At 43.1% G+C, this 24,894-nt stretch overlaps 4 protein-coding genes across 5 annotated transcripts; 1 reads left to right on the forward strand and 3 right to left on the reverse strand.

Annotated features, from left to right (window-relative positions):
• Positions 1–2,235: 2,235 nt before the first annotated feature.
• pcare2 (photoreceptor cilium actin regulator 2) lies at positions 2,236–6,403 on the reverse strand. Of its 2 annotated transcripts, none has more exons than XM_044048471.1 (2): positions 3,626–6,403; positions 2,236–2,970 (listed from the first exon to the last, which is right to left on the reverse strand). In XM_044048471.1, the coding sequence occupies exons 1-2, from the start codon at positions 6,222–6,224 to the stop codon at positions 2,963–2,965; spliced, it is 2,607 nt and encodes an 868-aa protein (XP_043904406.1). In that variant the 5' UTR covers positions 6,225–6,403; the 3' UTR covers positions 2,236–2,962. The 2 variants fall into 2 exon arrangements, with proteins under 2 accessions (XP_043904406.1, XP_043904407.1); XM_044048472.1 differs by having other exon boundaries at positions 3,662–6,402.
• A 1,890-nt stretch (positions 6,404–8,293) lies between these two features.
• On the reverse strand, positions 8,294–15,415 carry LOC122784193 (G-protein coupled receptor family C group 6 member A). The gene is made up of 7 exons (XM_044049347.1): positions 15,397–15,415; positions 13,405–13,618; positions 12,856–13,147; positions 11,099–11,941; positions 10,789–11,004; positions 9,936–10,053; positions 8,294–9,861 (listed from the first exon to the last, which is right to left on the reverse strand). The coding sequence occupies exons 2-7, from the start codon at positions 13,587–13,589 to the stop codon at positions 8,948–8,950; spliced, it is 2,568 nt and encodes an 855-aa protein (XP_043905282.1). The 5' UTR covers positions 13,590–13,618; positions 15,397–15,415; the 3' UTR covers positions 8,294–8,947.
• Positions 14,809–19,105, forward strand: gstt2 (glutathione S-transferase theta 2). Its single transcript, XM_044049349.1, has 5 exons — positions 14,809–15,051; positions 15,226–15,313; positions 16,576–16,726; positions 18,176–18,352; positions 18,437–19,105. The coding sequence occupies exons 1-5, from the start codon at positions 14,919–14,921 to the stop codon at positions 18,581–18,583; spliced, it is 696 nt and encodes a 231-aa protein (XP_043905284.1). The 5' UTR covers positions 14,809–14,918; the 3' UTR covers positions 18,584–19,105.
• Positions 19,106–20,980: 1,875 nt separating this feature from the next.
• On the reverse strand, positions 20,981–22,785 carry zgc:112001 (uncharacterized protein LOC550384 homolog). Its single transcript, XM_044049348.1, has one exon. It carries the CDS (start codon positions 22,588–22,590, stop codon positions 21,568–21,570), a length of 1,023 nt encoding a protein of 340 aa, XP_043905283.1. The 5' UTR covers positions 22,591–22,785; the 3' UTR covers positions 20,981–21,567.
• Positions 22,786–24,894: the final 2,109 nt, after the last annotated feature.

Consider the following 24,894-nt stretch of genomic DNA (forward strand, 5'->3'; position numbering starts at 1 on the left):
TGCTCAGTCTGATGGAGCAGGGCTGTTTCCAGCTTTGTGGGGGTCAAATGTGTGACGCTGTTTGTGGGCCCCTAGTTTGCCAAACCGTGATTGAGAAATTCCTAACCCTTTAGGTGACTGAACAGGCTACTGCCATGATGAACTCTCATGACCTCTAACATTAAACATCTTAGCCCTCTTATCACCATCATCAGGCCGTCTGGATTTATTTTTAACATTTCAAAAAATGTTCAGTTAGTGATTTCTTTTTCCAAGATAACTATCAATATCTGGCAGTTATTCAACCGTTCCTAAACAGTTGAATAACTATAGACTATATATATAACTAACTATAACTAAGTAAAGCCATATATATATATTAATAGAGCTCGCCAGACCACGTGACCAACACGCAATGCATTCTGGGGGGTAAAGGCAAAATGCCGGTAGTCCCAAGTAGTTTTTTTTAGCTACTATTGACGCACACAAATGAACACAAACACGAAAAAGGTTAACAAATGGAACGGGCGAGGCGACTGCAGCGGTCTGTTCTTTGAGTGCTATATTGTGCAATTTTTCTTTGCACCTTATTTTTACAAAAAGCCAAAAAATAATTGATTTGCATATAATGTCTCCCTGTTTCCATGTCAGCTACAGATGAAGTGTTGTCTGATGGTGATAAGAATAAGAAATATTGTTGTTATACAATATCATTTGAAATCCAAAACAATCACAAAGTGCTGTAATATTGATCATACAGATGCATTGATCGGTGTTTATCAGTTTATTTTTGTCTTCATTTTTTTATTCATGTTCATCTATTTTAATCGTAAAGCTATCAATCAATCTTGTGTTCCTGGCTCTTAACCGGGGAAACGTCGATGTGCATCTGAGACGTGGCTCCAAGCTGGAAAACGATAGAAGCTTGTGACTTTGTTCTTTTCGTTCATGATATATGTCTGTGCGAAGAGGACTTCTGTACCCAGGATGCATTGCGGTGAAAAATTCATTCATTCATTCAATCATGTCACTTGTTATTTAATATGTTTAAAAACAAACAAACAAACAAAAACAAACACTTGATTGGGGGCCCCCTTGTGGCCATGTCAAATGGTAACAGAAGGGTTAAGTTGAGCCAATAGAAGGAAAACAACAATCCTCTACATGTCAATACATTTTTAAAAAGATATTGTGTGGGGTTTAAAAAAACAAAAAAACAAACATTATCACTTTCAAAGTGAACATAGCTCAAGTTCTCAACCCAACACAATAATAATGTGAATAAATAAATCAAGTTGGCCAAGCTCAAGATCACTCACACACACACTCACTCACTCTTTGTTTTGTTAAATACAATAAACGAGCATCTATTTTTAAGCACATAAGAGATTTAATCAACACATGAGACAGCGACAGATAAAGAGGCTGAACATGCAGCTTTGGGGCCCCCTGGTGGCTCGAGTGCCCTATGCATTTGCATAATCGTGAGCACGTTATAGTTATTTTGTGGCCACGAAGTAGGTACTATACTGTGTGCATGAAATACTAATTAATTCTGTCATCGTTCCTAGACAGTTGGGTAAGCAAATCGAGCGCACCTCCTCTAAGGTCAAAGGTTGCGTGATCAAGTTTCATTTGAGGCTGAGAATGAGCTACAAAGACGTTTAAACAGAATATTGAGAGGCAGGTTTCTTTACCGCCGTAGGTACGACAATAACAACACAACACCGCTCGATCTGCTTACCCAGGTGTGCAGGAATGATAATAGTATACATTAGTATTTCGTGGGCACACAAAGTATTTATTGAATTCTTTTACCATGTCATGTCCGGGGCTCCGTACATCACAAGATAAAACCTTTCTTCATTTTATTTGGGAAAAACCGCAGCCATATAATAAGGTAAGGTCTAAGTTTCACTGACTTCACCACACTAAATGAAATGGATCTGTCATTACCTCATATATAAGCCTGCGGCGTCTGGACCACTCATGGCACGTTTTAATATTTGTGTGTACAAAATAAAATAAAATAAAAACAAAAACCAAAAAGGAAAAAATAGTGAAGACTAAATTCACCAATCTAGAAAAACAAAGTTTCGAAAGACTGGAGTGACACGTATTTGCCCAAACAATATTATAATAATATAATAACGCAGTTATCTGACAATAATATAAATGCATGTAACTCAGGAACACCACTGATGACTCATCAGAAAGTCAATACAAAATCTAACTTCAGTGACACAATACATCATATTTTTGTGATAAATACCTTTTAATTGTCTGGTTTATTCACGCCGTTGTGTGGATTTAACACATTTACATCATTTAAATAAGAAAGGTCCAGAGAGGAAGCTTTTCAAACTCAAATGCTTTGTTCTTTTTATCTTAAACCTGTATTTACATCAGTACATCTTCAGCTGTGATTGAAATTCTTCGGTGCGGTGCTGCGTTGTTAGACTTTGTTTTATCACTGGATGTGGTCTCAAAAGCACAACGCGACATCAGTCTCAGTTTGAAAAACACCTTTTACTGGTCTTGAAACAAAACAGGGTTCCAAAAAAGCACGAAAGGCAACGAAAGATCCAGAAGTACGAAACAGATCAGAAGGCTAAGGTTACTTAAGGTTGCCCTTAAATACGGTCAGCAGACACAGGAAACATGCAGGCTAAATACACAGATGGAGGGCTAATGATCGACAGGTGAAACACATCAGGGTGGGACAGGGAAACTCGACAGGAAGCAGACACTGAAACGAGAGGCAATGGTAATTATTTCAAAATAAAACAGGAAACAGAACATACTTCAATTTCAGGAGAACGTGAGACTGACTTGTCACAGATTTGTCACTTGAATTGAATCACAGTTAATGTAGAAAACTTGGGAGCACAACTAAGTTCTATTCTCTCTCCACATCACATCTCGTCATAAACTCCGGCCAATCACAGCCGAGCTCTGGTGTCAGAGCTGCGTGGACCTCTCGTCACCAGCCTGTGGACAAAGAAGAAAGGAGGAGTTAGTGCATAATTGGATTATCTACATTAGCAGGCTGAGGATTTCACCGAACCTTACATATGAGGAGAGAGGGGTAGGAAATCTAATCAAATCTGGATTAGACCAGGTCCACCTGGTTCACCTCCTGTCTCAAGTGACTGGAGGTGAACCACAGTGACTGAAGCTTTGAATTAGATCATGTACTAAATGTGAGGAGTGAAATCCAATGGTATGTTTTTCCAGCAGTAAAGTTTGTGATTCATAAATCTTAGAATGTATGAAGTTATTTGTTTATATATCGAGGAATCCCTGTAAACCAACAGATGGGGCGTGTGGGGGGTGAGGGGCACATACGGGAATATTGGATTTTCCTGCTCTCCCTTTTTTTTGCTGTCCAATAGTTGATTTGATCCACATTTCTTTCATTCCACACTTTGTTTAATTGCGTGCTTATTCTGATTTTTTCTGTATCACACTTTAATTAACATCATACCAAACACTGTGATACAGTGACGTGTCATATCATCTTATTCATCACCATCATCACTATTTTCTAGAAATCCTTCATTTTGTTAATTAATATGTAAAATAGTGAAGTTTAGTCTTAGTTTAAGTTTTAGTTTTCCAAGACAGTGTTAGTGTTATGACCTACATTGTGTAGAAACAGGCTCGCTCCCATTGATCTGACCTGAGGTCGAACTGCCGTCTTTGGAAAACTCTGAGTGGGAAGTTAGACTCGTCCTCTGTTCTGATTTGGTACGACGTGTAGAGTTGTCTGTCAGTCTTGTGGTCAGCCTGCCCCGGCTCACCTCTCCCCATGGTCTGGGAAGCACAGAACTCCCAACGGAAAAGCGGGTCTGAGAGTTTTGTGACTCCTCTTGACAGAAAACTGAACGCGCTTCACGGAAGGACACGGATGGAATGAACTCTTTAGTGACACGCGCTGCAGTTCTTGGAGAACTTGGGCGAGATGAGGCTCTCGTGGCAGACTGATGTCTGAGTACAGGCGGACTACAGGAGAGAACCCGGGGCCTGGCGGAGGGACAGGATGGTGGTAGCCGGACTCTTGAGACAGGTGGCGCTGTCACAGGGAGGTAGCAAGCGGACATCTCACCCGCACACAATTGGTTGTTTTCACACCTTGGGCCCATTCTGTCTTGAAGGGGTGATGGTTCTTGGCCAGAGGATTCTGCTGCATTACGCAACTGAAGGATCTTCTGTGCCTGCTGGAGGAGACAGTTGACCTTCTCTGGATAAATATCAGTTTTGGGTTGCTCCTGGGCATCTTTATCCTCCATTACAACATCTTCCTTGGTCGGACAGGCAGGGAAAGTACTGTCTGATTTTGGCTTGGTGCTGGCTCGGTTTGGAAGCACCTCCACATTCTGTAGAGAAACCTTCAGTCGCTGGGAGACTCCAGCTTTATGGGAAATCACTGGGAGACTCTGGAGCGAAATGTACTGCAACCCTTCTTCATTAGTTGGTATGTTTAGATTTCTCTGGAAAGAGTTGTCCTGCAGAACCTCTGGAGGTGGGGGAGGCAGGTTGTCTACATCCAGGTCATCCTTTCCATCAGGCCAACTGTTGTTGTTGTTGTTGCCGTTGACGACCGAACACCGCTCATGACCATTTTCTGTGTCGGATGACAGAGGAATCCCACATTTCCTGAGCCTCCTAATATGAGGTGGGTTATTAGGAAAGTCCTCACCTGTTCTACCATCAACCCCTTGGCTAAAGTTGTTTATTAACCTTCTGACAGAGTGGTGCTTGGGAGGTCGAGGTGCTAAAGGCGAGTGATTTGTCCTCAGGGGGAGATTCTGTGCACCTGCTGATTCATTTAATGAATTCCGTCGTAATAGAGCTTTATACAAATGGTACTGACGCCCAGCTGGTGCTTTTTTTCCTTGGATTTCCACCATCGCTTTCATCCGCCGGTCCAAGTCTTTCTTGCTGTCTTGTAGCTCCAGCATCACGCTTGAGGAGTAATCAGTGTTGGGTACAGTGACAGCAGTCAGGGGGCGTTTAACTGTACGCTGCTGCTCCTGCATGTAGAAAAGTGGTTGACTGGGATCTGGTGGGGAAGAGTTTGACCTCTTTCTTTCAGGTCTGTTATCTTCTTCTTCTTCAAACTCCTCCTCCTCCTCATCGTCATCATCATCGTTCTCCTCCTCGTCTTCATCAACTTCATTTTGGCCTGTGAGGCTGGGTACATTTTTGGGTGGGCTTTCAGTTGCACTGCGAACATTGACTCCAGACCCACAACTGTCAGATCCAGCGCTCCCGCGATGGTGCCGGTGTTTCTCAGACCCAGTCATACTTTCATTCTCTCCCCCAATACCACTGTCCTCACTATGCAGGGCAGAATCCAAAAGGGTGGATTTCCTGAAGGCAGCGCCCTCTACTTGTTTCAACACATGAGACAACCTCTGTTCTGCCAGCTTCTTTGCCTGAAGCTTCTCACCCAGCACTTTAGAAATGGAAGAAAAATATTCTACTGCCTCTCCAAGTGAGGTGTCACTTAGCACCTGGACAGAGCTCCCAACAAGCTTCATTCTCTCGGTTGAATGCTGGAGCATTTGTTGTAAAAGATTTGGAGGAGGACCAGGGGAGTTGGCAGAGTCCGTGCTCGGTTTAGCTGGCCTTACAACTGGGCCCGTCAGCCCACAAGGCAAAGCCATGAAGTCCCCATGCTCCTTCAACATCAGTTCTCCCTCCTCGGCCATTTCCTCTAGTGCCTGATTGATCTCCTCAAAGCTCAGCACCAAAGCAGTGATGATGGGCTGGAGGGACAACTGTGTCTGTGCGGCCTGGTCCAGCAAACCCAGCAGAGTTTCACATTTAGAGATATTTGGGTTCAGAAAAGAATAGGCAGCCTGGTGAGCCCTCACCATGTGTCGAGGGAGATCCACCTTTTTCTGGACAATAGAGCTCTTCCTCTCGTGTTTCTTTTTCTTTCTTTTCTCTTTCTTTTGGACTTTTTGTGATTGTACAAACGCACATCTATCTATTTCATCTTCCGTTGTTTCTTTGATGCCCCCTGTATTTTGGGCAGCCGTGTCAGACTGGGGCTTCAAGTCAGACAACGCAGTATCTTTTTTAGAATCTTCTACATCAGGTAGAGGAAGTTCATTACTTTTCTGCCTGGTCTTCATATATTTGTCCACATCTTCTTCAGGTATAGACTTTACACTCTCCAGCACAGTCATGGCAGGTCTACAAAACAACTTCCCTTTGGATGGTGAACAGCCCATTTTTGCATTTACAGGTCACTCAAGAAAAACGTCAAAGATTTCTGTCACTGAAGAAAGTGTAAAAAACAAATAAAAATAAAATGTTGTTGTCCTCACGTAATCTCCGTGTCTTGTACGACCAGGTCCTTGAGAATGATGCGTGTTCTGTGGCAGTCCAGATAATATGGACTGGAGATTTGTTCCGCTCGCTCTTCTTTAGTGCACACAGATGGTCACGTAAGGTGTATCCACACACACACACACACACACACACACACACACACACACACACACACACACAGGCACAGGCACGGACGTGTAAGACTTTAAGCTCATCAGGTTAATCAGAGCTGCGTGTGTCAGGTGATGTTTTTAGCCTCATCCATCATGCTGCTGCTCGAGTTTACAACAAGTGTTGTGCGTTTGCTTCTGAGATAAACAACATATGCTTCTTATCTTATATTAAAATGACACAATATATAATGAATAATGAAATAACCCCGCACACACACACACACACACACACACACAAAGTCATGCCATATGGAACCTGAGTAAGTAACTACGATATGAACTACTTGAGAATGCATGACATCACTATGGAGAAATGAAACCTGTTGAACCTCAGTCAGGAATCAGGATCTCAAACAACTCACAAGGTCACAGATGCAAAGACACTCAAAGTCACCTCGGGTTGTTTCATTTTATAAAAGAGAACCAAAGGACTAAAACAGGTGACAATGACAAACAATTACAGTAATCACTATTGAAAATGAAAAATACAATTTTGCATGGTGTCCCTGTGTGTGTGTGTGTGGGGGGGGTTTCTGCGGGTTCTGTGGTTTCGTCCCACAGTCCAAAAACATCCAGATTTGGGGGGTAAATTGGTCACTCTAGATTGAGCATAGGTGTGAGAGTGAGAGTCAATAAATCATGAATAATTAAATAAATCATGTTCTCAGTGCAGGGAATACTAAGGTACTTTATACCATTGTTTATGGGGATGTGAGGAAATTGAGACATTTTGGAGACGGGTGACACAGTATATCTCACAAATACCTACATATGTACATATATATGCAGTATATATATATGTACATATATATACAGTATATATATGTATATACATGTGGTCCTAAGACTACGTGTAGGTTGCTGAAAAATCAGCTCTCCTGAGCATTTCATATAATTAAGTATCTGAAAAGCTCCGTCTCAAAGCATCTGTAGAATCTTTGCCATCCATGCCAACAGCAGAAGGAGGTTAAGCTGCTTGAGCTTTGTTGTGTCATGCCCCGCCTTTCCTCCGCCTTTCCTCCGCCTTTCCTCCGCCTTTGTCTCCTCCTTTCACCTCCAGCATGCGATCAACTCACGTGTGGCGGGAGCACACCTACGTGCATCTTCTTCCTCACCTTCCTCGCCTCTTTTGAATGATAATTATTTTTATCATTTATAGACTCGAGATGGTTGGATAGGCCAGTGAATAACATGGTCTGGTCTGGTCTTTCCCCCGACCCATTACAGTCCATGCCGCTGATACGCACTAGCTTACAGCGCCACCTATGGAGGAGTGAACAGCCAATAACTGGATTTTCTGTCTTAGCTTTATTAAACTGCACGTAATCAGCCTGACTGTGACGATGTGAGGCCATGCACTTTGATGTTGGACCACTTCTTCTTGACCTCTGCGATGACCTTCTGAGGCAGCAGCATTGACAGCAAGTTGATGGTGATTTAGAAAGAGAAACTGGTGCAGGACTTTGACAAATCTTCATATGTTTCACCAACGTTTCAGGTGTGTCTACTCACAGTTTTGACCATCGAGTTATTCAAATGATCCACTTTTGTTTGAAAGTATTTTACCAGTGGAAATAGGGAGCGCTCCATTTTAGTGACGTACCATTAGATCAGCGAAACTGCTGATGATAATAATTCAACTTTCAAAGTGAACAGACTTAATTGAGGAAAATGTCAGTGACACCTTCACAGATAACACAAAGCGTGGCGACATGAACAGCCTGCGATGGTGAAGTGAGGCGGCCTCACTGGTAAGAGGCCGCAGGTGCATCTGCATGAGCTCTGCAGGAGTTCACTACGGTGCAACCTACACCGCGTTTATTACAACCATATTGTTATTACAGGTTTGTAAAGTATATTCCAACATTATCACCTACAACAATCAGACAAAATGCTAATTCAACTTACAGTAATAGCTCTAATACACATTTTATTAAATGATCTTGCATTTATATTGTTATTAATTATTACCATTTTTTTAGAATGGTGCCAAGTTTTGATCTGGAAATAACATAAAAACCAAGCTCACAGAAGAAAAAGACAACATGGAGAAAAACATGAATACAGACGTGAGAGGAAGATTCTTCTGGGTATAAAAATAAAACAAAGTATAAAATATAGAATACAAACATCTAAATATGCATATGTCCATGTCTCAAATTGTCCTGTGAACAGTTTTACAGACTTTTATTATTGTGCTCTATAGAATTGCTTTTTAGGCAACATGAGTGTTTTTCTGTTGCAGTACCATGAGCGGCCACTGGAACAAAAAGAGATTTTAATAAAAGCCTATATCCTCTACACAGGCATAGACCAGGTGCTTGATGTTTGAATGACACTGCTGGCTGTAAACCAAACGAACCCTTCCTCAAACCTTTGGTGCAGGAGAGTGAGCAGTTGAATCTAATGTGGATATCTTAGTTCATGTCCATGTTCAGAAAAGAGAAGTTTTAAAGGGATGCACTTCTACTTCTTGTTAGCCTGATTGCTGTTTGAGTGGTATTCCGTTTCCTGTGAAGTGCTTGAAAACATTTGGGTAAAAAATGGCATAAGATGATGCCATAGTTGGACACTAGAATGGCTGAAGCCTGCACCAGAGTGCCTTCTTCGTTTCTGGTGATATAGAGTGGAATAAAACACACCCATACAAACAAGTACATCAGCATGCTAAAAATGATATACCCTGTTTCACTGAACTGCTGAGGAACATTCCGGCCTTTGTAGGCCAAGAAGAAGCAAACCAGCGCCAAGAGACCGATGTAGCTCAGCATTATACCAAAACCAATGTATGTGTCCCCCTCCGTACACTGGACTTTCTTTTCCATGCTTTGCTCGGCAGGAGGTGTCTCATCGATATCAGGAGAATCAAAGATGAGCCAAAGAAGACAAATAAGTCCCTGGACAGCAGTGGTCACAGTAATAATAACAGGTGGGTTGTAAAGTTTGTGTAGTCGTCTGCTTAACGGTCCAAAGGGAACGAAATCCCGGAAAGTACGAATGGCCTTGACCAGGATGCAGGACACACACAAGGTAAAGCCCATGGCATACATGAGTTGGCGGGCCCGGCAGAGGTGGACACTCGGTTTCCCCATGAAGCATGGTACACTGGCAAAGCTCAGTGCCAGACCAGACACCATCACACAGGACAGTCTCACCTCAGCTTCTTTCATCGGTGGTGACTCTTTGTAAACAACAAAGAGAACTAAGGTAACCAGTAAGATTAAAAGGCCAAGGACTGCTGCTGCAGTCACTGCAATGGAATAGGGATCGCTCCATTTCAGGTACGACTCCAGTCTTGGCTGACAGTGATCCCAACCCTTCAGAGACCAGGTTCCAGTGGGACACACTTTACACTCATCGAGATCTGTTCAAGAACACCACAACATAGATATAACATTAAAAACCCTAGAAAAACACCAGGAGGCAGTTCAGGCATACCTGCATCATCTGAGTAGGTCCCCTCCACACAGTGTGTGCAGCTGTAACAGCAGGATACATTTAAGATCTTCTTCACCAAACCACAGGGACAGCTCTCTGAGCATCTCGACTCAGGCGCCTGAAGAAAACATGAGCATGTAGAGAAATGAGCTGTACATACATGCATATGTATATATACAGTATATATATATGTGTGTACACAGCATTCACACAGTACTGCAAGTCAGGAAGTCAGTAATGGATCAGCTACATCTGACTTCACTGTTGTTGCATCAGAAATGACTCAGAAACTAAATTTCTTCCCCATGTTGTGTATGTGAGTGCTTGCAGTTACAGCTAAAGGCTAGTAGCTACGTAGCTTTAGACGAGTCCGAGTCATGTCCGACACCTTCACTGTCTTTACATTGTACTCAAAGGTTTTTTTATTTCCAACCCAGGAACGTCTGCATCTCTGACATTGTTGCTGCTGACTGTCGTACCCAAACAAGTCCAGTGAGTCTAAATCACAAAATCTCTGACCGAACCAGACCCAGAGATGTACAGCATCTGCCTCGACCGGTCGGGGTGAAAGGAAAAATGGGGGACAGAGGAGAGGTGGGGGAGAAACTCTGTTAATTTAACAGAGTTTGTTCCGCAGACTCGCGATGCGTTTGCAATCATCGGCTTACGTCAGCGCTGACGCTAAATACACCAGAGCCCTCTGTTAAATATTGAGCTTCTGTGTCTTTTAATTATTAACAGCACTTTGTTCCACTGTGCTTGTTTTAAAGTGCTTTACAAATAAAGTTGGATAAAGACAAATACAAAAGGTCTACGGCAACTAAAGCAGTAATCAAGTGTGTAACTGTCTTACCGTGATATTGCCAGTTAAATGCCAGGTGAAACTGTCCACGTCGAGTTGTATTTGTTCACTAAGGACATGGTATTTCCCAATTCTGCGAAATCTTCTGCGGTGTCCATATCTTTCCCATATGATCAGATCATACCCAGTTACAAAATCACCATTGTCGTCAAAGTAAAAGGTTTGGTTGTCAAGTTGAAATTTAACCTTCTTCAATTCTCTAAGAAGCTGGAAAGCAAATCTCAGAATTACTCAACTAGCTCAATGACTATTCATTGGAATTACACGGAAATGCATTTTACAAAGTTAACATGAATCTTACCTCCCATGGAGCAAAGTCAATTTCTCCCGAGCATGAAGAGCTGTTGCACCTCAGCTGCTTTTTGAGAGCATGTGCTGTGGCCCACACTGACACCCTATGAAGGAAAGCTTCACTCGTGTCAAGAGACGTCACAAGATAGTCATCATTCTGATCTTGGACACTGCTGAGATTGCATGCGCTGCTAGATTTCATTTTCAGGAGGTCAGGTGAGGGACAAAAGGATTGGGATTCAGTTGAGAAACACTCATTGGAACAATTAAATCTCAGGTTCTTGTATTCTTCAATGAAGTGGTTGTATCCTCCTGGAGTCACTGTAAGATTCCTCAAGTAATTATCAAATGATTTACTCTTTTGTGCATTAAAGGTGAAGCCCAAGATGTCCCCAACCCTGTCAATGCCATCCATTTGGGCAAGAGACCAGCTTCTGGACCAAGCATCACTGGCAATCCAAGTCCTGGACGTGTTGGTCCTGATCATTTCCTGAAAGAGGATCTCCACCAACTCTTCTCTGAGGATTACCACGACCACCTGGGCCTTTGAGGAACGGATCTGCTCCGAGACCTGCTTGACAAGCTGCTGGATTTGTGGATGATCAAGGTAATGAGGCAACACTCCTTGATATGCCAAGCACACAGAATTAGCCTCAGCGTCCCTGACGAAGCTCTCGAAGGCTGCTTTGCCATATTCATCATCACCATGCACAATCCCGACCCAGTTCCATCTGTAGTGACGCATCATACTGGCCACTGCTTTGGTCTGATGAATATCACTGGGAATAGTTCGCAGGAAAGGTGGGTATCTCAGCTTATCACTCAGTTCTGGTGACGATGATGTGCTGCTTATCTGATGAGGTGTAAGATAAGACAGAATTATGCATACTGTACGTACACACACACACACACAGACTCAAGTTTAATATTGTATATATGTGTACTGTATGTGTATATATACTGTATATATATCAGTTTCATCCACATGGAAACAACATTTTGGGAGCACTGAAACTGAATTTTCTAGAAATGGGTCCCAGAGTGAAAACAAGATTGTGTATACAACCGATACGTCACTTTGGTAAAAACGATGATGTCATAGTCCCACCTCTTGGTGTTTGGAGATTGGTCTGTTTCTGATAACTTGTCTATACACCTATACATGTCTGTGTGTGGATGAAAAGTGTGAGCTATACACCTATACATGTCTGTGTGTGGATGAAAAGTGTGAGCTATACACCTATACATGTCTGTGTGTGGATGAAAAGTGTGAGCTATACACCTATACATGTCTCTGTGTGGATGAAAACTGTGAGCTATACACCTATACATGTCTCTGTGTGGATGAAAAGTGTGAGCTATACGCCTATACATGTCTCTGTGTGGATAAAACTGTGAGCTATACACCTATACATGTCTCTGTGTGGATGAAAACTGTGAGCTATAGCCTATACATGTCTCTGTGTGGATGAAAAGTGTGAGCTATCTACATGTCTCTGTGTGGATGAAAACTATACATGTCTCTGTGTGGATGAAAACTGTGAGCTATACACCTATACATGTCTGTGTGTGGATGAAAACTGTGAGCTATACACCTATACATGTCTCTGTGTGGATGAAAACTGTGAGCTATACACCTATACACGTCTCTGTGTGGATGAAAACTGTGAGCTATACGCCTAAACACGTCTCTGTGTGGATGAATATATATATATGTATATATATATATATAATATGACAAACAGTACCTATGACCTTGTGACTTACGAGAGGAACCATGTAGACACTGAGCAGTCTGGCCACAGCAACGGTCGTCTCAGAGTATCGTGCTCCTAAAATAATCTTGACTCTGGGCCTGAAGTGAGTGTAGTTGCACATTGCATTCACAGACGCGTTGACTGCAAGTATCTGCCCTACAATGTGCAATGCTTTGCTTGCATGTGAGCACGTGTCACACACCAAATATCCAAGCTTCACCCCTGGGAGGAAACCGGCTGCATTTATCTGCTCGATTTCATGAATTATAGCCAAGGATTTCATGAATGATCGTTGATCAAAACTGAAAATAGAAAGTGTGAAAAACCAAAGGAACATTATAGGACATGGAAAAAGAGATATTCTCAGCACAAGAGAAAAACAAACTGATCGAAATACCTGGAAAATAACAGTTTAGGAGACAAATGCATGAATGTTTGACCAAATCGAGTCATTAAAACAAACCCACATTTCTTTGAAAACTGTTCACTGGACACACATGCTACTGAAATACTCTTCTTGATGTAAAGTGTATTAAAACAATGAAGTTCATATACTGACTCTGAGCAGTTGAAGCTGTCCGGTCTAATCCGCTCCTGAATTGCGTTGACTTTACGATGACATGGCAACACTATCCCTATGATAATGTCCCCTGGTGCTTGGGCCCCACAGGTGGCCGGAGCGATGTCACATCCATCCACACAAGCCAGGACAATGCTGAGAATCATCACACCGCACACGCACATCTTGAAGGGAGACAACGTTTTAAGCTCTTCTGCAACAGACGAGAATGTTATCACATTTTATCTGTCATGTGGGAGGGGCCTGACAGGACTGTTGTCACGCAACACGGTTGTCCGTGTGCCAATTCCTGCTGAAATGGTTCTGATACATGTCATTCTGATGTCGTCCATGTTCAGGGGTTAGCGTGACAGCGTGTGACGCCTTTGCCATGAACAGCACTGGTTTTTCTAGTTTGTGTACTCTGCGTGACAGATTGTGTGGTAGGACCGGTTGTCAGTGGGAAAATCAGGCAAGATAAGGGAAGTGTCGCCAGAGGAAAAAACACTACCAAGCTAAATAAGAATCCACTGAATGTTTTAATCATGTGTTTTTCTGTCATCTCCCCTCAGTTATGTATTCTTAGTCAGTGCAATAACAGTGACAGGAACTGTGAGCTGAGAAATGAAGTAATCATATTTTAGATCATGTCCATTTGTCTCTTTATTTCTCAAAACACAATATATAATATTTATTTATCTATTTATATCACTCACTCACTCACTCACTCACTCACTCAGCCCATTAGTGGGCTTTACACATTATTTTGTTTGGAAAAAAGATAGTTAACCTGTTTCCACATCTCTGCCAGCAGGAGGCACTGTGGGGTTGTTGTTTCCTGTGTGACTCTACATGTGGTGAAAATAAAGGTTTATATGATTTAACAAATTGCAATTGTAGTTTTGATTGCATTTTAGAATGTATCAGAATGTTGCCAATTCATGGAAACATTAATGATATTCAACTAAAACCTCTCGTATTGTTATCTTAAATATTGTTTTTCTTCTGTCTGACTCTATTTTAATTTTGCTCTGTTTAGGGTTGAAACAATCACGTTTATTAATCCATTACTAAATGAATTGATTGTTTGTCTGATTTTCCAGCTTTTTAAATGTGAATATTTTATGGTTTCGTTGCTTCATATGACAAAGAAATCATTCAAACAAAAATCACAAAACAAGACATTATTTTATGAAGCAAGTGATCTGCAGATGAATCAATTATTAACTAATTATTAACTGATAATCATTGGTTTCATTTATGGTTTGTGATGATGCCCTCTGACAGGTTACTTTTGCAGCTTTCTTTGCTCTTCTGTGATCCTGTTTGTTTAAAAACAGATGCAGTGCTACGTGCGGCCTGCAGAGGGAGTAAAGCGCACATGAGCGGCAAACGTGCGGCAGACACCGAAGAAGAAGAAGAAGAAGAGCTAAACACGCCCACATCGGCAAACACAATAATACAAGTTCGCTAAGTTTCTTACGTGTTTTTCTGACGCTAAAACACTGGTCGTCATGTCCACGGCAGCAGTACGTGGCGCTGTGGAGGTGTATCTGGACCTTCTGTCGCAGCCCTGTCGGGCGCTACACATTCTGCTTAACTGCGCTAAAATCCCGCACAAAGTCCGCACTGTGGCTCTGAGGAAAGGTGAGGAGCTAAAGGCTAACAGTGGCGGAACCTCATTTAAATGATTAAACACTAACTGTTAACACGTGCAGCAGAAACATCTGAAGATATTAAACGAGTTCAATGTAACTAGTGAACGTTGGTGCATAAATGAACCACGGTCATTTATCTTGAGCCTCCTTTGTCCTTGTGCAGGGGAGAACAGGAGTCCACACTTCACCAAGTTGAACCCAATGCAGAAGGTTCCTGTCATGGTGGACAATGGCTTCATCCTAACAGAAAGGTCATCTCTCTCACACACACACACACACATTTTGTACTGCTACACATTCCTAGTTCCACTGTAATCCCAACTCCTAATCTCACCTGTATTCTGGCCTGGACTCTGAAAGTTAGTGGATCAGACAGAACGTCCTCTCATCCGTAACACAACACGTTCAGTTGTGTCCAGCTGGCTTGAACATACACTGACATCATGTCTGTGATGTTTGTAATGTGAATGTCTTCTTCTGCTTCTGTGATGCTGCCCTCCACAGTTCAAACCTCTTTGTCACAGTTACTGTCACCCTTTCATCCTCCCATGAGTCTTCTTCTAATCATCTCCAACAGGATGTGCAGCGAGTGGTGAACGCTGCACTCCACACTCCAGATTCCTCCTCCTTCTTCCAATCTTTCATCCCCAGACAGAAGCTGTGTCTCAGTCCAGGGTCTGGATCCTCCTGAGTGTGCAGCCGAGGGAGGAGGTGACTCCATCGGCTGTTCAGTCATTTCCCTCAAATGTTACATAATATATGGAAGTCAATTATTCAACCAACCTAGACTTATTATTATTAATTATTCATAGCAGATCATTTTGAACATGAAGTAATAGAACAAACACAGGTTTGACGGAGGTCAGAGGTCAAACCTGGTTAAGATTCTCTTTAATCCACAAATGTAAATTCTAAAAGTTTAAATAATATGAATAATGATCTGAAATGACTTAGAAAGGCTCTGTTGATATTAAATGATAAAGCTTCAAAATTACATCTAATCTTTCATAATTATGTTATTTTTGTAGTTTGAGTTTATTTATATGCGTGTGTGTTTGGGTTAGAATTATCCAGGCTCCACTAAGCCTGTTGTCAAAAGACTTCTGCGATAGCCTCTCCTGTGAAGGATGCACCAGTGTATCCTTCAGAAACAGACAAATGTCTGCTGCATTCAAAGGAGCTGACGATTCATGTGTCATTGGGACAGCATAGGTCATGGTGGGGTGATGTATTTTGAAGACATCCGAAAGACAAATCCAGACCATGGATTGAAACACAGCTAGAGGGAACTCTCTAATCTTCTCAGTCTTCTGTACACTTTCACATTTTGAAGTCTAAAATCACATCTCAAAGTTCTTGAACTTGAATCTCTCTAACAAATGGATGTTGCTCTGTGGTCTGATCATATTCATTATTTCTACTTCATAAATGACATTTGTTGAAGTTTTGTCTTATTTTCAGAGTGAGGTGTCTTTAAAGTGCTCTCCACAATCTCTGTGTCTGTATGCTGCAGTGTTGCCATCCTTAAGTACCTGGCCACCAAGTATGATGTCCCAGAGCACTGGTATCCACGACAACCAGAGAAGCGAGCCAGAGTTGATGAATACACAGCCTGGCATCACAGCAACACACGACCACACTCTGCCAAAGTCTTTATACTGGAGGTAGACGCACTGTAACACAGTCTTTATACTGGAGGTAGACCCTGTAACATAGTCTTTATACTGGAGGTAGACACTGTAACACAGTTTATACTGGAGGTGCACTGTAACAGAGTCTTATACTGGAGGTAGACACTGTAACACAGTCTTTATACTGGAGGTAGACGCTGTAACACAGTCTTTATACTGGAGCAGACCTGTAACACAGTCTTTATACTGGAGGTAGAGGCATGCTGTAACACAGTTCTATACTGGAGGTACTGAGTATACATGAGAGTAGACATGCTGTAACACAGTCTTTATACTGGAGGTAGACATGCTGTAACACAGTCTTTATACTGGAGGTAGACAGCTGTAACACAGTCTTTATACTTGTAACACAGTCTTTATACTGGAGGTAGACGACTGTAACACAGTCTTTATACTGGAGGTAGACGCTGTAACACAGTCTTTATACTGGAGGTAGACCTGTAACACAGTCTTCATACTGGAGGTAGACACACTGTAACACAGTATACTGGAGGTAGACTGTCTTTATACTGAGGTAGACGCTGTAACACAGTCTTTATACTGGAGGTAGTCTGGTCTGGAGGTAGACCCTGTAACACAGTCTTCATATAGTCTTTATACTGAGGTACACGCTGTAACACAGTCTTTATACTGAGGTAGACAGTGACACAGTCTTATACTTGTATCACAGTCTTTATACTGGGTACCCTGTAACAGCTGAGGTAGACACACTGTAACACAGTATAGGGTACTGTAACACAGTTTATACTGCACTGGTGAGTCTACTGTAGTCTTTATACTGGAGGTAGACACTGTTATACTGGAGTGTAGACCCTGTAACATAGTCTGTAGACGCACTGTAACACAGTCTTTATACTGGAGGTAGACACACTGTAACACAGTCTTTATACTGGAGGTAGACGACTGTAACACAAGTCTTTATGTACAGTCTTTATACTGGAGGTAGACACTGTAACACAGTTCTATACTGAGGTACTACACAGTAGACGCACTGTAACACAGTCTTTATACTGGAGGTAGACCTGTAACACAGTCTTTATACTGGAGGTAGACCACTGTAACAGTCTTTATACTGGAGGTAGACACGACACACAGTCTTTATACTGGTAGACCCTGTAACACAGTCTTTATACTGGAGGTAGACACGCTGTAACACAGTCTTTATACTGGAGGTAGACACGCTGTAACACAGACACAACAACACCATGTACTGACCATGTACTGACCATGTACTGTCTGTTTGACAAATAAAACTACAGAAGCATTGAGAGTGCAAACCTGCATCAAGGCCACTCAGTTCAGTTTCCTTTTTTAAAAGTCTATATCTGTTTCCAGATCACCAACACCAGTGTTTCGTACATTGATTAGTACTGAAGCAATGGTGTTCAGTGACTGATCACCTCTTGTCCTTGCCTACCTCAGGTGCTGCTCCCCACCCAGTCTGGATCTCCGGTGGACAGCATGCGTCTGACTCGTGCTCTGTCTGAGCTTGATGACACTCTGGATAAACTGGAAACCATGTTCCTCCGCAGGCAGCCTTTCCTCTGTGGAGATGACATCACTGTGGCTGATCTGCTTGCTGTCTGTGAGCTCATGCAGGTCAGATTGTTTGTGGCATTGATTAGTTTACTGATCAACCCCCCAGTAACATGTGCTAAGCTATGGTGAACTGTGTCACTGCAGCCTCTGGGGGGGGACAGGGATGTCCTGCATAATCATCCTCCGCTGCAGAGGTGGAGGACAAGAGTCCAGTCAGCTGTTGGCGATGCCTTCAATCAAGCTCATGCTGTCCTCTACGCCATCAGAGATCGCCGCAAAGCCAAGTTATGACACCATGACGGGGCTTTCCCGACCTAAGATTTCAGATAGGATACATATTTTTGTGATTTAAAAAAGTATTCATTTATTGAGATCAGGGTAAGTCATGAGGAGAGATGCAGCTCCCCATTGTGCCACATAAAAAATCATAATAATTAAAGACGATGTTGGTGAGGCAGACACGATTTACAAGTCACTCACGTGAAATATGAATTTTTGCCATTCACAATTAGCACGGTAATAGAAATTCACCATGATTAACTTGAGTGTTTTTGATCCCAGTGAGCGACAGTATCCTATTGTCCCATCATTATGTGTGACTGGACCAGGTTGTAGTGCTGAGATGGAGATGAGGATGGTGCCTATCAGATCACATGTGTTTGGTCTGCTCTCACATTATTAACATCATAGCAGTAAACACACACTACACAACTACAGTTTGAAAGAATTTTGATCGGTGCTTTCTGTGGATCATGACGATTCAATTTCATTTCAATTGTATTTCTATTTACCTCAAAGGGCTTTACAGTCTGTACAGCAAGTGACACCCTCTGTCTTCAGACCCTCTGTCCTCAGACCCACTGTCCTGATCCTGTCCTTAGACCCTGTCTCAGACCCCCTGTCTTAGACCTCTGTCCTCTAGAGCCCCTGTCCTTGACCTCTGTTCTAGACCCTCTGTCCTTAGACCTCTGTCCTCACCTCTGAGACCCTGTCCTTAGACCCTCTGTTCTTAGACCCTTCTGTCTGCTGACCGAGACCTCTGTCTCAGACCATCTGTCTAGACAGATCCTCTCTGTCTCAGACCCTCTGTCTTAGAGACCCTCTGTCTCTCAGACCTCTGTCCTCAGACCCTCTGTTCTTAGACCCTCTGTTCTGAGACCCTCTGTCCTCAGACCCTGTTCTCAGACTTTCTGTTCTTAGACCCTCTGTCCTCAGACCCACTGTCCTGAGACCCTCTGTTCTCAGACTTTCTGTTCTAGACCGCCTGTCCTTAGACTCTGTCCTCAGACCATCTGTTCTTAGACCTTCTGTCTCCTGAGACCCTCTGTCCCCTCTGTCCTCAGACCTGTTCCTGAGAGACCCTCCTCAGACTTTCTGTTCTTAGATTCTCTGTCCTCAGACCCACTGTCCTGAGACCCTCTGTTCTCAGACTTTCTGTTCTTAGACCGTCTGTCCTTAGACCCTCTGTCCTCAGACCATCTGTTCTTAGACCTTCTGTTCTGAGATCCTCTGTCCTCAGACCCTCTGTCTTCAGACCCTCTGTCCTTAGACCCTCTGTCTTCAGACCCTCTGTCCTCAGACCCCTCTGTTCTGAGACCCTCTGTCCTCTGCTCAGACTTGTTCTCCCTCTTTTCTTAGACCCTCTGTCCTCAGACCCACTGTCCTGAGACCCTCTGTTCTCAGACTTTCTGTTCTTAGACCGTCTGTCCTTAGACCCTCTGTCCTTAGACCCTCTGTCTTCAGACCCTCTGTCCTTAGACCCTCACATTGCATGAGGAAAAACTCAAATCTACAAAGAGGAAAAAGAAAAGCACTTCAGACCATGGTGGTGGTTTTGGTGAGGAATGCTGTGCAGTTCTGCTATTGTTGTGCCGTGTTGTGTGATGATTAGAGAGGTGAAGCAGAGGAGAGAATCACACCGTCTTCAAGTTGAACTCTTTAATCTCGGGCTGGGCAATAGCAATATCTATGGAGCCATGATTTATTTTCTTACAATATCAATATGACAAAAGTTGAATATAGACTGATATAATTGTGAATGGTTTGAAAGACTTTAGTGATAACGTTGTTGGTTGAATGTTCCAGCTCTAACTAGAGTCATTTTCTCCATTCATTCCAGTCGAGGCAGATGCTGCACATCTGTGTCTGCGTCTGTTGGATATTACTTCCTGTTTGCTTCCCTCCACTGACACGAGTGCTTTCTTAGTGTGTGAACTGACACGTTCCTCTTTCTTTATGTGATACTGTCAGATCTCAGACTTGTATGTGCCTTGTGTAAAGTACCTTGAGGTACTATATGTTGTGATTCGCTGCTATTATGAATAAAAGTGATTTAATGACATCTTTTTTCTGAAAACCTTCCAGTTGTCAGCAAAACATGGGCAATTTCACCATTTAGTGCTGAGCTGAACTACAACTCATGAACTAACCACACATCAATATTAAAACCTATAATAATACTTCACTCTGCATCAGTTGCTAGTGTAAATGATCAGTGTTGTCACATTCTGATAAAATAATCTGAATATTATGGACTGTTTTTTAAATTAAACTTTCGACACACTTAACTGAGCTCTTCACATTAAATTGGATACATGAAAAATCTTAACTTTAATCCACTTGAGAGCTTTTTTATCAAGTTTGTTCAGATGTCAGAGGAGAACTCCAGCGAGAGAAAGAAGACGTTGATTAGTTTCTTTAGTTCATTTATTAGACTGACTGTTCGATGATTAGAAATGGCAAAGAAAGGTAAGATGAGATCACCACTTAGATTCCTGTTTATTTAAAAAGGTCAGAGGTTTTAAATAACCCAAATGAACAAAGATCAGCTGTAACATTACAAACTGGACCATGTCAGTCAAGTGTTGGTACCTGTGGGTGACACGTCAACAGATGACTACAATGCAAGAACATAGCTGTGTTCATGACACCATGCTTCAGAACCTCCAGTACGTCATCATGACCTTCATTCAGATGTTATTGCTTTACAGCTAATTCAATCCCGGTCATTGATCCGCTTCTCTAGTAACACTTAACTACAGTTATGATCACATTTCACACCGACATTACTGTTGTAATCACTTGTTCAACAACACACAGTCCTGGTGATTTATTTCCCTTCACTTTCTCGTGTCAAGTTCAGTGTGTTTTAGACAATGATGAGTTCAAACTGATATTTACAATGATCTCAATCATTCAATATCATTCCAATAAATCCATACTGTCACATCATACACTGGAGCACGCGCCCTGGTGGCCCTGACGTCACACTGAGGCTACAGCAGCCGCGCTAAGAGGGCGGGGGGCAGGGGCAGCTCGTGCAGACAGTCAGGGAACGTGTCAGGACGCAGCTGCTTCACCACGGTCCGCATGGCGCTGAGCAGCAGCGGCGCTGGGCTCCTTCCCGACAGGTACCTGTACGTGTCCTCGCCGAGCAGCGTCCTCCAGCGCTCCGGCTCGCTCTTTAAACACCCTCTCAGTTTGAACTGCACCGTGTGCATGAACATGAGCAGGTTGTCTAAGCACTGGCGACTGTCCCGGCTCTTCGCCTCCTTGGAGTCCCTGAGTTTCTCCAGAACCACGTCCAGCGGGGTCAGGCCGCTCTGGTCCCGGGCGTGTGGTGAAGCTCCGCTGCCCAGCATCATCATGACCGCCTCGGGCCGCAAGAGCTCACAGGCCAGATGTAAAGCAGTCCTGCCGCCCTCTGTGCGCCAGGACCCGGCGTGGTCCGTGTGACTTGTTTTGTGGCTGCGCTGTAATATGTGGCCCAGGATGCAGCGCCTGTCGTAGCGCACCGCCAGGCTCAGGTGCGGCGCTGAGGACGGGCAGCAGCAGCAGAAACGCTCCCCGGGCTTTGCGAGCGCTTCTTCGGTGAAGCGGCTGAGCAGGTACTGGGCGTACGCCTGGTGGTCGTGGACTATGGCGTAAAGAAGAGCCTCGGACGGGCTGTAACTCCTCTGTCGTTCGTCCTCTTCGAGGTAGAACGTCTCCATCGTCCGCATGTCCTCCAGCATCCACACCGGCTTCAGGTCCCGCACTGCCCGGTAGAAGAGCAGCGACAAGGACTTGCGATGTTTCTCGATGTTCCTGGCGGTCGAGGAGACGGTAAGAGAGGCCATGACGACCCGAGCAACGTGAGCCGTCAGCGGGTCAAGACTGCGCCTCTCATCGCGCCGGAGCCACGGAGGACAGTCGAGGACAGGACAGCTGTCCTCTGTCCAACTTTCCCGAGCTCCTGACAGCTGCCGCGGTGAGGGACACCCTCTGCAGTACTGAGCCAGCGCGCATGCGCACAACATGAACGCGCGTAGACTGTCTGCTGTCACTCACACAGTCACGAGGGACGGTATTAGTCTTAGTTAACCCTGAGACGAGGGAAACTCTGCTTGTTAGGTTTCAGTTTAAGCCAGAGTCACTTAGTCAGGCTTTATCGTTCCCTCTGGTCCAGCCGTCGGTCCAGCCGTCTCTCGTGTTCCAGCCGCTCCAACATTTTCAAGTGCGCCCTTATTGCCGGCTTTGAGGCAACTGGGAAAGTCAGCGCGAGTTTACTGTGGAAACTTCCGCTTTTCAAAATAAAATAAAACGTGGGTATTAAATTTATTAAACGTTTATTTAAACAATATGAAGAACGTTAAGATTTGATTTTTTTAAAAAAGAAAGTAAGAGTTGTAAAATCAAATCTTAACATTATTCATATTTTTTTGAATAAACGTTTAATACATTAATACCCACGCTTTATTTTGGAAAGCGGAAGTTTCCACAGTAAATTAGCGCTGACTTTCCCCGTTGCCTTAAAGCCGGCAATAAGGGCGCACTTGAAAATGTTGGAGCGGCTTGACCGCAGTCCCTCTTTGAGCGTTTCCGTTTCTCCGCATCATCAATCATTTATTTAAACAATATTCTCAGTCCTCACATGGGTCACATGACACATCGTGGACACATCGGTGATAATAAAGTATATATTATTATTATTGTTATTATTATTATACACACTTGTAGTGTTCCCAAGTCACTGACCCACCAAACCTCTCAAAGAAGAGTTCCACAGAATTGCAGGGATCAGTCTAAGCATTGATGTCTTGAAGCACTAATCCACGTGTGAGAGGCTAGAAGATAGAATTGTTCTGTCATGATACACAGTAATCAACCTAAGGTACGTCACCTTGGCTGTGAGCACATCCTGCCGTTAAGTGCTGGAAGGTTCCAAACACAAATCCTCAAAAATGACTCTTACATGTGATATAATTAGATTGAAATATGTTTAATATTGACAATGACTTAATAAGTCTGTTCAATTACTTCTTCATATCATTGAATGATTTAATTGAAGATTTGAAGAAGAACACTCCTCCAGGTGCTCTTTCCTCCCACAGTAACATATAGAAGGTCGATATTGAAAAAGATCCCATTTTAAGGATCAGAGGTTACATCTGCAGTCAAGGAGCAGGAAGAACTGTGTGTCACAACGTTGAACAGTAGAGGGCAGCATTTAACCTCTCACTGCAAGCTCAGCACCAAGCGCTGCCTCAGTGTATAAAGTGACTTGAGATAAACTATAAAGTTTGAATGCACTAGAAATGAAGTGAACTGTCTATCCATCCCTCTATCCATCCATCATTCATCCATCCATTCATCCATCACTCTATCCATCCATCATTCATCCATTCATCCATCCATTCATCCATCACTATCATCCATCATCACTCATCCATCCATCAATTCAATCATCCATCATTCATCCATTCATCCATCCATCATCCATCATCATTCATCCATTCATCTATCATTTCACATTCAATTTCATATCCATCCTCATCTCATCCATTCATCCATCCTCATCCATCCATCCATTCATCCATCCATCCTCATCCATCCATCATCATCTATCATCATCCATCCATCCATCCTCTATCCATCCATCACTCTATCCATCCTCATCCATCACTTCATCCATCCATCCATCTATCCATTCATCCATCACTCATCCATCATCCTCATATCATCAATCCATCCATCCATTCTATCCATCCATCCCATCCATTCATCCATCACTCATCCATCCATCCAATCCATTCATCATCCATCATTCACCATCATTATCCATCCATCCATCCATCCATCCATCCTCATCCATTCATCCATCACTCTATCCATCCATCACTCAATCCATCCATTCATCCATCACTCAATCCATCCATCCATCACTCTCATCCATCCATCCTCTATCCTCCATCATCTCATCCACATCCATCCTCTTCCATTCATCCATCCATCCCATCCATCCTTCCATCACATCTATCCATCCATCCATCACTCTATCCATCCACTCTATCCATCCATATCACTCTCACATTATCCATCCATCATCACTATCCATCCATCCATCATCCATCACTCATCCATCCAGCCATCATCTATCCATCATCATCCATCCATCCCTCTCCATCATCCATCATCATCATCCATCACTATGTCCATCCATCCATCATCTCTTATCCATCCAGCATCATCATCTCTCTCATCCATTTCATCCTGCATCCATCATCAGCCATCCATCACATCAATCCATCCATTCCATCACTCATCCATCATCCATTATCATA

The sequence above is a fragment of the Solea senegalensis genome, linkage group LG17, assembly GCF_019176455.1.
Source record: "Solea senegalensis isolate Sse05_10M linkage group LG17, IFAPA_SoseM_1, whole genome shotgun sequence".
In the NCBI taxonomy this organism is placed as follows: Eukaryota; Metazoa; Chordata; class Actinopteri; order Pleuronectiformes; family Soleidae; genus Solea; species Solea senegalensis.